The sequence below is a fragment of the Parambassis ranga genome, chromosome 21, assembly GCF_900634625.1.
Source record: "Parambassis ranga chromosome 21, fParRan2.1, whole genome shotgun sequence".
In the NCBI taxonomy this organism is placed as follows: Eukaryota; Metazoa; Chordata; class Actinopteri; family Ambassidae; genus Parambassis; species Parambassis ranga.
Genome location: NC_041041.1, coordinates 4,990,365 through 5,004,715, shown reverse-complemented (window position 1 = coordinate 5,004,715; position 14,351 = coordinate 4,990,365). Strand labels below are relative to the sequence as shown.

The following is a 14,351-nucleotide window of genomic DNA, read 5'->3' as shown; positions in this document are numbered from 1 at the left end:
CCCAGTAACTTAGTAAATGAAAACTACTAATTTTACTTCATTAACAGCTGTTAAACAGACTCATTGTGGGGTGTATGAAGTGTTTTTTTTTTTTTTTTTTTAACAATAATTTTAATTTATAAAGATTTTATGTACATATTTATTTTTCTAGCTGCATGCTGTCAATGTTTTATAAAATAAATGACATCTTATTTTTTATTTAGAATCATGCATCTTTGATAATTTCTGCAAAATTATAGGGGCAGCAGTGGCTCAGTGGTTGTGTGTCCTTGGGCAAGGCACTACCCGCATTGCCTCCAGTGCACTCACTGGTGTGGCGCTCCTTGCTGGTCATTGTATGACACTGCAGCCTTAAGCAATTTCCCTTCTGGGATTATTAAAGTATTTAAAAAAAAAATCAATATACAGGATCACAGCTTTGGGAGAGTTTAATCTCAACAAACCAAACAGCCCAACATCACAGAAAATCTCTTGTTCTCCTGAAACGAGGAGTAAAAGTAAAGAAAGGTGCAAAATCTCTCAAAGAAACTAAAACCAGTAATCAACCATCGGAATGAAATCAATGCGATCGCAAAACAACGTCAGCAAGTAAACCTAGAGAGAGATGAGATGGAAAAATAAAATGAAGTCCACTTCAGTGGATTCAGTTTGTTTGTAAACAATCAATTATTTTTCATGAACTGAGCGATTATCACTAAAATTCTACAAAATCAGCAAAAATTGTCCAGTATGAAATCTTTGGAGTAAAGCTGTAAACTTACATCAACTGTTGAGAAGAACATGTCCGTTCTTCTTCACTCAAACTCAGCTAGTCCTCTGTACACCAACGGCAAATGGACCAAATTTCCATCCTCATTAAACAGATGCAGCGTAAGTTCAGGCTTTCTCATCTAAATGAGAAAAAAGACACACAAAACAAGTAACATACTGACTGAAAAGGTCTAATATTCTGACCATAGACAGTATATAACTATGCATGAATAATCTGTGACTCTTGAAGAACTCCCCATTTCTGTGTGTCAGACAACACTGGACTGGATAGCAAGAGTAAACACTGATAGTTATCATGTCATTGGATGGTCCACAGTAAACTGCAAATGGTTAATCTGGCAAACTTGGTAGATAAAGGTAAAAAATGTAGACTGTATCTCACTGAGGAATATATACTTCCTGTTTCTTCCTAAAAAATGCTAAGATAACATAAACAGCCATGTTGCCTTACCACAACAGCAGCTGTGATGCTACCATGTAACAGCTCTAACATCTCCCGTGCTGCCTTCACACTCCACCCGGGGCTGTAGGGCAGCACATCTTCCTGCTTGTTGACCCTCGGAGGCTTGAATCCTGCGACTTTCACCTTTAGTGCCTGGGACGGAAACTGCAGCAGCTGGGCCGGCATCTGGCGCAGCCTGACAGCAAGTAGCAGATTATGAGAGAAATGTGTCACATAAACTTCTTGACTTAAGAAAAACAACATAATAATAATAAATGTATGAAAACACGAATGCTACAGTAACCATAGAGGTAGACTGCCTTTGAGAGATTTTTTTCTTAACCTTTGCTTCAGAGCAGCAAGCTCCCTTGTAACTAAAGATTTCCAGAGTGCAAACATCAAATGTGTAAAGTTCATACTTGCTGGGGGGCACAGTGTCATCAGAGCCAAAGTCCACGTGTTGGACTAGGATCATGACAGGCTCCACGCTGATGAACTTCATCAGCCTGGCACGGTAGTATATGCCGTCACTGTACTCTGCCAAACATGGGCCACCTGGAAACCACAAGCAGAGTCAGTCAGATGAGTTCAAAGAAGGTTGGAGTCATTACTTTCTGTTAAAAAGCTAAAAGAGGTGATGCCCTGTGATTCAATATAATTTAACTAGGCAATGTTTTAATCATAGCAGTTAAAACCAATCCATTTGAATTAAATCTGTGTCTGTAGGCAGAAAGTGTTACCAAAGGGGAAGCTGTCAAGTTGTTTCAGATTGTTGATGTCTGAATTGATTCTGCTCAAAGCCTCGTTCAGAGTTTCTCCATCGACCTCCACATCATCTGATTCCTGTACAGGCCAAAGGTACAGCTGCAGGACACACAGACGGAGACTTTCTGTCAAAATCTGTTGATCCTTGCTTATTAAAAACCTATCAACAATATAGAATAACCAGTTCTGTGATGACAGGACTATTGCCTTTCCACTTGATGTCAGCAGGTTTTAAGGTTGCATATTGTTATTTCTCTACTTGGTTACCTCATTGGGAGTACACAGATGCTTGACTCTGACTTCAAACTTCTGTCCTGTATGTGGCAGATCTGGTTCGATGAAGGGCCCCAGTATCGGCTCCTCTTGGTCTTTCAGGCCCTGAAAACAGTCATGAGTCACGAGCCTCTACACATAAAGCCGCTCTGTTGTTTAATTTGTTACAAGCATGGTTTTAACTACAGTACCTCAGTGTTTAAATCCCAATCGTCCAGGACGTTGGCAGGAGACACCACAGGGAGTGCCTAGAAGAAACAAAAATATTCTCAGTAAATTATACATCTAAATTAGTTCATCTTAAGAAAGAGAAAACCAAGGAAACATACACACCTTTTCTGGTGAGACAGTCCGGTCCATGGTGGCATGTTCATGGTGACACAGGATTTTGCTGAGGCTCAAACCATCCAGGAAAAGCTCAACGATCAGAGGACTCCTTGGCTCAGGAGGCAGTGTCTACCACACATAAACACACAGTTGAGCACCTACTACTAACTGAGCACCAAACCCTCAATTTAATGCCAATGGAATTCAGTGTTATGAGTCCAACCAGAAAGTACATTATGTATATGTCATATCTATGTGGCATTCATTCAGGTAGGGAGCTGGAGGATCTTACCATGACTTGCAGATCAACAGAGCGGTTCAGCAACATCTCTCTCAGTAAGCCCACTGCATCCTGCTGCCACTTACCACCAATCTGAATGAACCGAAAGTGAGAGAGGAAAAAACAAAAAAAATGCATATGCAGCCTGCTTACAGACTTCATTTATCAGACAGTCGACCAGGTGACATCGGGAAGACTTTTGAGTTACCACTCAGACTATAAAAGCTTCTATACTTTGCTTTTCACAGACATTGCAACCTGGAAGTAGGCTTGGAATAGAACATCACAGCTGAGAGTTATTTAACATTTAAACTCACTTTAATGCCTCTAGCCAGCTGTTTTAATTAGCATTATGAAAGAAGAAAGCAACGTGAAGAGGACCTTCTCTATCTTCAAATAATTTCTGCTCTTTGACCACTTTCTACTCTAAAGACCTGTGTATATTTTTAAAATAGTTTATACTTTACATACAATCTGAGAAATGAGTCTGCATTTCTAAAGGACTCAACCAGACTGAAAATCTTACAGGGTTGACGCCACGCAGCTGGCAAGGTACACAGAGCTGAGGAATGTCGTCACACAGCAGCATGGGGTGCACATGGACCATTGGGATGTTCTCCACATATCCATAATCCACATACCGGACCTGTAAACACACAAACATAATCAACACATCATTACTATAAGAAGAGGCTTCAAGTATTACTACACTACTTACAACTAAAAATTATACATAACAGACAAAAGTACATCCACTGCTCGAAAAGAAGTTCTCAGCTACTGCTGTTTGTGTCTTCTAACCGAAGCACAGATTTTTGGATGCGTTTTTACCTTAACGTTACCTCCCAAAACCTCCAGCAACTGTCCTCGGTACCACAACATGTCAGATCCCATGATGGCACAGCCCATGACCGTCTTCCAGGTGTAAGACATCTGCCTGGGCAATGTCTTTATAGTCTTCTGGATCCTCTGCTTCAGCTGCTCCAGCTGATACTCTAGACAGAAATTCACACACATATGCATTCGTTGTACACTCAAATTCAACAGCTGTTTATAATTTCTGCACACAATGGCCAGATTATCATAATTATCATTTTATAGGACAAGTAATAGCAACCTCTGACAGAAAACATTTCTCCCCCATTTCTCATATTACGTGTACCTGCACTGTGTGTTCTGGCATAAATAACACCATCATCTCCGACAGCAGAAACACGTGCCTGGGTATGACCAGGACATGGCAGCTCTGGCGGGTGGTACGGTTGAGTCACCACCTGCATGCACACGTATAAACACACACACAAACCAAAACTATCAAAAATAATGTCAAGTACTATTTAACCACCTGAACCCAGTTTAAAATGACTTTTTTTTTTTCAAATCATCACATTACACCTTTCATCACAGAAAGCAACCTTGTCTCAATTATAAATTCATCATCAAGTCTCTATAGTTGTTTTTATATATCCAGGTGGATTCTTGCGACGAGCGTGTTTGTATGTGCGGTTACCTTTTCAGCAGTCATAATGGAGCGGGGTGCAGGTTTTCGAGGGACCACAGTAGAGAGGGGTGGAGAGGAGAGCGTTGTTTGAAGGATGTTCGAGTGCTTCTCTTGTCTTTTATCATCAGTTTGCGTCTCTCTCACTTCAGACTGTGAATCGGTTTCTTTGGCTTGCTGAACAACAGCATCTCTGCAACGAGACAGAAGCACACGCACACTCAAGGAAAATACAGGTCCCACTACTTTATACAACAAAAAGCGGCATTCATCCGTGTCACAAACCTTGGTTTTCTTTCCTTGAGGGCAAGACCTTCACCAGCCAGAAAGTTTGCAATGCTGACCAACTTTCCCATTTTGTTGGAACAGAACAGAGTCACCGGTATGGGACGCTCATCTGTCAACTCCTGGACATTAAGAAAAGAAAGAAATGGCTAAGAACTAAATAAAAAGGACTGTTGTTTTAACAATGCAGAAGAGACATGCACACTTTAGCAAAGAGTAAAAATGGGTCAAATAACCAGAACAAAGCAAAAAACCACACACACATAGAAGAGGAGAGTAAAAAGGAAAGACCTGGATGGTCATAACAGCCGATGCTCCTGTCAGATAGTGGGACATTATGTCACAGGCTGTGTCTGTCCAGGTGGATCGGCCTCCTGCTGGCCTGCATAGACGGAAGAGTGAGGAAGAAGTTAATGAATTAAGAGTTTTAAATAAGAACTACAAAGAACAAATGTTGCCCTTTTCAATATACTAAAAGTGTACAAAGGCTGATAAAAGTTCTCATTAACTAAAGCAAATGCCAATAAAAACTATCCTAGCATCATGTACTGAATCAAATGTCACTGCTACATATATGCATTAAATTATTGCTGTTTAATTTATACTGTAATTTAAACTGTTGAGGAAAACCCAGCCCTGGACTGTGCGCCTATGTTGTGGTCCTTACAGTTTGTGTGGAATTGTGTGTGTGGAACCTGATATTGTTGAGAGTGCACTCAAATGCCAGGGAGCCAATCAAAGAGGGGGGGAGTGGCCACAGGTTGCTGACGTTGAGCTTCACCACGTTGCCATGGTCACACCGTCTCACCTGGTAGAAGCCAGCAGAAACACAACACAATTTACCAGTTAAGGTGAGCCAACAAAACGTTTGAAGGCATTCCAGTATGTCTCCAATGGACAGATGTTCTCTGTTTGCACTTAGCATTATTATTATTGTAAAGGACAAAGGACAAAGACAAACCACAACTTGTGAAAACAACACACATATATGTTGTTTACTATACCTCTGCAATGTCTTTGGACAGGACATCAGAGCAGATCTGTCCTCTCTCCCACACTCCGTTAATGACTGCAGCACAGTACATGCCTGCCTTCCACACCACATCCTGGGGTTCCATCAGGGCACACTCCTGCTTCACCTGCTCACATATTCTGCAAAAAAAACATAGAACTCATGAACATCAACAAACATTGTTTGTTGCAGTTTTCAGACAGAAACAAAGTAGTGCATGCTTGCTTTTATAGTTCACAAATTAGACAATGATACATAGTCTAACAATGACTGCAAACAGGCTGCTATAAACTGTCTTCAGCTGTGAAACTGATCAGTCACAAAAATCTTCTACACAGCAAACATAAACACAAACAGATGCTGACCTCTTGAGCTGAGAACTGCAGTGGCTGAACAGGACATAGAAGCTGTTTGGTGAATTGACATGAGTAACTCTGACTTTTAAGTCTTTGAGTTGGGCAGGGAACTTCAACTGAGGCTGCAGCTCAAGAGGTTCCTCATTCTGGTCACCAGAGATAGTTTCATCATTGCCATCAATGCCATCGGTGGCAAAATCGTGATCCAGCGGAGGGTCCCATATGGCAAAATCATTATCTGAAGGCTGGCCATTGTTGGACTTCAGTCTGCAAGAGAGGTGGAGTAATTAGAGGAGACAGTTGGAGGAGACAGTGGGGACAGTGAGAGACAAAAAAAACAACAAGAAGATGACTGGCATGATATGTCTTTCTGTTCGAACAGCACATTATATTAGAATCTGATAATACTGAATACCTTTTATTACCAGAAGTTGTAAAAAACACGAAAGACAGCTCCTACCCATCTTTGAAGCGGGCCTGATTCTCTTTGACCAGTTGCTCAGCTATGTTGAACTGTGGTTTCTTCAGGCCCCCCACCAACAGTTTGACTGGCAGGGGATCAGACTTATGGACCATTTCTGAAGCAGAAAGGAGGGGAGAGATGATGAAGACACAGGCCTCGAAATGTGTTACAGTGAGGTTTATTTCACACAGTACCTGTGGCAATAATGGTGACCAGTTTTTTGTCAGCCAGGCTGATGAATCTCTTGCTGCAGGCATCAGTCCAGATCTTTCCATCCAGAGGAATCACATCAGACAAACAGCAGTTGATTGCCTAGACAGTGGAGGAGATGATTTATGTATAACAATGCATTTAATACATTATTTTAGGAAATCCAAATGAAATGTGTAAAATCATCTGGCCACTGACTGTGCATCAGAAAAAGACATTAACACAGCTTTGTAGAGCTTTTCAACCATAAATATCCAGTGTACTCACCATAGCAGGAAGGGCAAAGAACTCATCCTTGATCTTCCTCAGGTTGTTGACTGACAAGATTTTCTTGCTTCCAAGGTCAATAAACTGCACCTCCACTTTAAGTCTCCCTAGATTATCTACAAACACATGAGGCTTACATAAGCATAAGATAAGCTTGTTTTGTTTTTGTCTGAATCCTGACTGAATCCCCCCCCGCCAAGGCTGAGCTGTACATAAACACAACAATGGGTTACGACTATATTTCCATTACTTTACACTAGCTCAGTTACAATGCGCATCTGTTCAAAGTGTTACATCCTCACATACACACATGCACACACATACCTGTGATCTGAGCTCTGTGCCACAACTTGTCGTCACAGCGGGCAACGCAGGCCTGTCCGATCTCAGGACAGTAGATGTTGAGCTCATCCTCTCCAAACACTGTTGCTGTACTGTAACAATCCTGAAGTTTTGCTGAGAGCAGCAAATACTCGGTGTTACCAACCTGGTGGAAGAGGGCGAAGGTGGATGCAGTTAACAAGACAAAGAAAGAAAGAAAGTGTACTCTCTCATAACATAATATACATCTATTTAGGTCCTTGTACCAGCTGGATGTAGAAGTCACCAGGGTTGATGATGTAGGACACCATACCATCAACCTCTGTGTTAGTCTTGGGATAGACAGGAGAATAGTACAGCAGGGGCGCCATGCCCATTTTCACTGGATGATAAAACCTACAACAATTTAGAAAAAACAGCCAAGGTCAGGCCACATCAGTAGCAGTCAATATTTTTTTACTTGCACGTAGATGTGTACCTGGCCACTTTAATCAAAACAAGATACTCTCTGACAGAGAAGGGCACATTACTGGATTGGTCCATGGGAGCTTTCCTCAGATCCACCAGCAAAGAATCTTGGTCCTGTCCAAACAGCCACATCACCACTGCAGCAGAGCCAACTACACTGTGGAATTCATGCTGTGCCTCTTCACTCCAGCCCTTTGTCTGTGCAAACACACACACACAAACAAAAGCAACTCTTACAATTGCTGTTAAATCCTCCATCTGCAGGTGTGTGTGTGATGTGTGTAAAGTATATATTGTTGTGTCAAACAAATGCACACAGGTTGGAAACTAAATGTGCAAGTGAATTTTCCCTAACTTTCCTATCACCAAGTCTTGACTTTTCACTTGTACATAGGCTAGTGTTGATGCTGACACAGTAAAAACCATTGTTGTCTTACAAAGTCATAAGGGACCAGGTCCTTCAGAGAACATCTGATGGCTTGAGGAGCAATCGGACTCAGCTCTGTTTTCACTGCTGTGTCCACGTTTCTCAGGTGGTTGTTCACATAATTCAGCGAAGCCTCATTGGTCCCCTCTTCACTGTAAAGGGTGTGAGTTAAAGAGTTTAGAGTGCACACAGGTGAAATTTAAATTTACGCTGCAACATATCACAAACCCAATCAAAATACTCTAAGGAGGGTGTTCTTGGATATGGAAGTGATCCTTAGAGGATGTAGTCATATTGAAGTCCTGTGGCTAATTGTTTTTGTGTGTACCTCTGTATGGTGTAGGTCTCTTTGAACCCAAAGTCCATGAAGAAGACTTTTACACTGGCCAGTTGGATAACCGGGCAGGCTTTCACAGCCTCCTCATTGCTAATCTGCACAACTTTCATGACACTGGCCCGGCACCACAGTCCATCCTTCCACTTTGCAAAGATCATTGAACCTGGAGAGAGGGGCATGGAAACACATGTAACAAAAACACGATATTCTTAGACACTGTTTTGTAATCTGTTAACATTATAAGGTAAACACACACACCGGTCTCCACTGTGTCACTCGAAGTGAAGTGATAGTTATCTCCACAGCAGAGGTTGTTGATCGTTTTGGATAGGGTTTCACTTTCCCCCTTCCCTTTCAGGTAGTGGATGTAAAAGTGACATGGATTCACAATGTGTGTTACCACCACCAGGGTGCCTACAAGACAGGAGCAATGAGAAAGAAAGATGCAGTGAGATGCAGTTAAAATACGATGGGGACGAGGGAGATCAGCTGAAGTGTAACAAAAGCTCTTTATCACATGTAGGAAACATCAGGAGATGCATTTTCTTGCAACAACTACAGGTTGTTGCACCTTTAGAACATTAGCTGTGTGGTTGGAGTTGTAATCTTGCTGCTGACCCATGTTTTCTTGAATTTTGATGCCTCATTCTAGTCGAATTAACGGGTATAATTCAGACTTGTGACTTGTGCTTGCAAGCCATCCTTGCTCAGATGCAGCAAAACAGGCCCAAACCATAATACTACTACCACAACATTTCACAGATGGGATAGTTTCAATGGCATGCAGTATCATTCTTTCTCCATGTACAGATGGGATTCTAATTTGCCCTTCAAATAAACTTTTTGTTCATTGTCCTAAATAAATAAAAGGCTAAATGAAAAGTTTCATTTGTTTAGTTGGGGTCTCTCTTTCCACTGTCAGGACTTGTGTAAAAATAGGTTGATGTTTTTAGGTCATATTTACGCAGAAATATAGAAAATTTTAGTTTCCAAACTTTCAAGCAGCACACTGTGCATTATATTAATATTTCATACAATTAGCTGCTCTACTCACACATGGGCTCAGTCTCACTTTTTAGACAGTCTATGTACCATACACTGACAAGGTAAAATGTATAGTTTCAAATATTCAGACATTTATATCTTCAAATACATAAAAAGTGTGAATATGTAGGAGAACCGAGTGTATAATGTGTATTGCCTGTTTTCAGTAATGACAATCTATATTAAAGATTTCAGACACAGTTGCCTACAAAAAGCCAAAATGGATGACTAAGATTATGTGCAAAGTTGCCTGTTCCTACCATTACTCCTGATGTCAAATGTATTTCTTCGTTTCCTGTGGATTCTCCATTTGTCACTCGCCAGCTCAGGACCAGTTGGAGGGACAGCTGCAGGAGGATTCATATATATATATATATAATACTTTTAAATATTAATATTGATATATGTATAAATGATCATTACAATATGAATTTATAAAGGCATATATTTTTAAAAAGACATATGACAAAGCCACAGATGTGCAAACATACCATGCTCTTCTCCTTCTTCAAAAACCTCCTCAACAATTACATCTGGGATGTCTGAGCTGTTCACAGTGTGTTTGAGCTTGCTATGGAGTCTTGGTCTTGGAAAGGGGTGTGATGGCACACTGTTAGCTCCTGGGCCCGCCTGCTCCTGTTCGTCTGGGAACCTGTTGGGTGGAATATAGCCCCATTATTTGACATCTGCACATTTCCAAGGAGTCTTTTTGTTGGAGCTACCTGCCTGATAGCTTGAGGACTCAGACAAACTAAACATAGACAACAAACTACATGTCACAAGTTTAAATCTACAGCAAAGGAGAATGTTACTGCAAGATATCTGCAAAATACTTCAGGACTTACGGCTTGGGGCTGCGGGCTTCGATCTTAAGACACAAATCCAAACTCTGATTTTGACTCTCTGACTGGATAACACAGCTAGAATACAAATATGCAAGCACAATTATGAAATCGGTGGTGTTTCTGACCTGAAAATGTGTTTCCCCACCTATATAGTGGGGCAACACATATATGTTTAATTATATATCTGTAATTAAACAATGAGAAACAGCGGTAAGGTCACAAACCTTATTCCATAGCCCATAGTATTGAATTTCAGACTGCAGGGCAGTTTATCCACAGGAGCCTTCAGTTTCTCTAGAATCTATCAATTACACACAAAAGCAGCCTGAGCAACCACTGTTTTAGAAAATAAAAGCATTTTATTATTTGTCACACCTTATCCAGGATGCAGTACTCCTCCAGGAAGGGGACGCGTCGTACTTCTCTAGCCATCTGGATGGCAGTCTGCAAGGTCTTGATCTTTTCTTGCACGTAGCCTACAGCAGGATTGCTATTGGTGAACCGTGCACACTGTTTTGTCAGCTGATTCAACTGCATTTCCTTCCTGTTGACAGAGAAATAACACCTATCGAGTTACTGACTTTGAGACAGCTTTAGCTCCTGTTTGGATAAAGCCTGAAGAGAAAGAAAATACATTTGCAATCAAGAGTTTATACCCTTACCAATGTTGAATAGCACTGTAAGCTTTGTCTGTCGCCTCTTTGATCTCCATCTCCAGTCGAGCTTGCTCTCTCTTCCAATGTTCTGTCAGACTGGTCCAAAGAGTCTGCCCAGATAAAAAGTGTACGAGAGTACTCAAAAAACACATTTCTCTCTCTTTAAAGAACAATGTCTACAGTCATATTCTATTAAGTGTATGCAATCTGCTGGATCAAGTGCAGTTTTCACCTCATGAATGTGTTCCAGCTGTGCAAGATTTTGTGCAGCCTGGGCCAACGCAGCATCCACCACCTTCTCAATCTTCTCAATATCAGCTGGCTAAAAAAAGGACATATAGCTTGAATTATTATTGCTGATTTTAGACACTCACACACTCTGGTCACTACACCCCATATTCTGCACAACTGATTTCAAGTTAAGATACGTAACATACTTCGAAAAGACAGCATATAAATTGAATTATACAATAACAGCTGAATCAGACTTGCTGCAAACATTTCCTAGGAAAGTGAGGATCTACAATCACTGATCTGGACAAGTAAATCTACATTATATAAGCCTCAAAACCCACATAAATTTGACACTACTACTATTACACACTACCAGTTGTTTACAATCTCATCTCTCAACTCACTAAGACCTTTTTCTCTTAGCCATTCAAGTCTATCCCAATAGTTTGACTTGAATCTCACATGACGTGTAAAGATAAGCATCGATTTCATACCTGCCCCATATCCTCAGTATTGGTGTTAATGTCCATAGTTGATGATGATTTGTTGTTCTTTCTGCGATTCTTTAACCTGTCATGCCAGAGGTTTTAGTAAATGGAAATACAACAACAATGAAATTTCTTCTCGTTCCCTAAATTATTTTCAAACCTTATTGAACAATGTATGTGTCATATATGTGTCATTACAGATTCGGCTCAACATTTAGAAGTGCAGTTTACCTTTTTATCTTGTTCATTTTACTGGTGTAGATGAGGCCTATGATTCTGCTGTCTTCTTGTAGAGAAGACACGTCTCCTTCAGGAATGGGAGACTCAACCTGCAAAGAGGGAACATTATGACTTACATTTTGTTTGGCTAGCAAGATTCAACAAATGGCTGGACCATTACCAATGCAGATGTGTCAGCAACAACAACACTTTCTGAAGAAAATCCATGTTACTTTCTTAAAAGCTGAACTTTTTATTTATTATGTTGTAATTCTTTGAATGGCGCCTTTGCTTAAGCTGTGCCATAGTCTAGTTGAAGGAGTAGGATCACTGGTAATATTACCTCACATTCAGGACATTTAACAGCATTGTCACACTGAATGGACTGCAGGCAAACTGTGCAGTAGATGTGGCTACATAAAAGCACTCGAGGTAGGTTGCCATCGACATCACCCTCTGAAAAAAAGACAAGGACGGGTAAATGTAAGAGGAGTATAATGTACATTTCTACAACAATCTATAATTAAAATCTAGAACAAGTTTGGCTTTTTATTTGTTTTGTTTTTTAATCAATTAAACCATTCAATCGAAAGTCAGTTAAAAAATGTCATGTTAAATTTGCTGCTTAAAATCACAAGTGTAACACCTATAAGAACTACAATTGACTCCATACAGTTAAACTGGATTATTTTCCATATAGTAAGCATAGCTCCATATAGTAAAATACTAGCCTTAATAACATATTAATATCTTGGTTAGCAACATGTAAAACAACTACTTAAAAACTTCTAGGAAGGCTTTATCTCATTCTGCTTAATAAATGTGTATAGTGAATGTTCCACATATGCTTTCTGTCAAACAACCTGTAACTGAACTCCATCTTTGTTATTATTAATGTATCCTGCCATTGACTTTGGCGCACATATTCAGTTCTTTATGGGCTAAATTACAAAATCACAGGTTGAACACACGCTGAGGACTTTTACAAATGTCAAGTAATGTTAATCTGTTTTCGCCATTTTAACATAGTAAACGTTTATAACCTTTGAACTTTCAAGTACATCTGCTTGTAATATTACCCAGCTACGCTAACTGCTACCCTAGCTAGCAGCAGGTTAGCAGTTACCGTAGTTAGCAGGTAGCCGCTGCCGCCTGCTAGCTAAGTATGCTACTTAACTTATTTGACGATATAAAGTTTAATAGTAAGAAACAAGTTGCAAATGTCCTACCAGGAAGTGTGAAGACCTCCCCACATAACCTGCAAAATATACCACTGGGACAATCGCTTTTCTCCATCCTTAATTTCCCCTTTATCATTACTCGTAGTCTCGTCTCAATCCACACTGTTTGCGCGGTTGTGTTTGTCACGTCATCGTAAAGGTGCGTTCAATGACCCAAAAAGCAGCAACAACTCGGTTGATAGTGAAGACTGATGGATTCGAACAGTTTTTTTTGTTATTAATGCACTACACTGATTTTAAAGTAAAGTTATGGCGCCGATAATTCCCGTGTAACTTATATTAGCAAAAGTTTTACACCACTTTAAACTGTACACGCCCTATTCAGAGTCTTGTGACTGTTATTGCCCGTGATGTGTTCATGAGATTCTTTGTATTAATGTATCTTTGGACAGTTTGGCGGTTCTAATGGGTTACATGGATTACAATGAATTAAAAAAATAGAAAGCTGCAGAAACTAATCAATTGTGGTGTATATAAGAAAGAAAAGATACTCTAGATTTATTGATAGAAAAAAAACTGATCAAACCTGTTGACAATTCCAGATGTGCTCTGCCTTAAACAATAGTATTCACAATAATTTAAAGCATATTTTAAGACTGAATTCGTTGTAAGCAATCTATTGATGAAGGACCCTTGCAGTATTGACCATGGTTGTACAAATATAATAAGTTCAAATTCATTCTCTTTTTGAGGTTCAAACAAACTGTATTTGTGGAAAATATACAGATTCTATTCTTTCTGTGGACATTTGGGGGCGCCAAAGACCAAGGCAGCTGTTGCATGAGGTGATGGGCTCACAAAGACCAAGTGACAGAGCTCTCCAAATGTGCAAATATCACTCCTTTTTATCTGTAATACATGAAGAGTATGTAAATATGCATCATTAGTACAATATGTTATTATAAAACTGTGGCTATAGGTTGAATTATTTCATTTTTAAACCTGTTGCTCTTATTGTTTTTCATCTCTTTTATGGTTTCCCTCACTATCTACATTCTTTTTGTGTAATATATTCCTTTGTTTTCTTTTAACCTATTGCGAGGCTCCAATACAAGTCCTAACGGCAGTATGTCGCTCCTCACTTTCATCTGTGCGCAGCTGCCAGCAGCACTGTCGCCTGAG

General features: G+C 40.1%; 1 protein-coding gene across 1 annotated transcript; it reads right to left on the bottom strand.

Moving 5' to 3' along the window:
- Positions 1-794: 794 nt before the first annotated feature.
- On the bottom strand, positions 795-13,315 carry rnf17 (ring finger protein 17). Its single transcript, XM_028394482.1, is given in 37 exon segments — positions 795-890; positions 1,223-1,409; positions 1,633-1,768; positions 1,954-2,077; positions 2,246-2,356; positions 2,443-2,499; positions 2,585-2,707; positions 2,871-2,951; positions 3,385-3,504; positions 3,690-3,853; positions 4,021-4,132; positions 4,369-4,549; positions 4,642-4,763; positions 4,933-5,023; positions 5,337-5,449; positions 5,646-5,793; positions 6,019-6,276; positions 6,461-6,587; positions 6,667-6,784; positions 6,950-7,065; positions 7,274-7,436; positions 7,537-7,666; positions 7,749-7,936; positions 8,176-8,317; positions 8,494-8,665; positions 8,761-8,912; positions 9,782-9,893; positions 10,038-10,198; positions 10,392-10,466; positions 10,616-10,692; positions 10,767-10,935; positions 11,054-11,157; positions 11,280-11,369; positions 11,776-11,851; positions 12,001-12,098; positions 12,332-12,444; positions 13,218-13,315. Coding segments are annotated over 37 exon segments (4,695 nt in total). The 5' UTR covers positions 13,306-13,315.
- Positions 13,316-14,351: the final 1,036 nt, after the last annotated feature.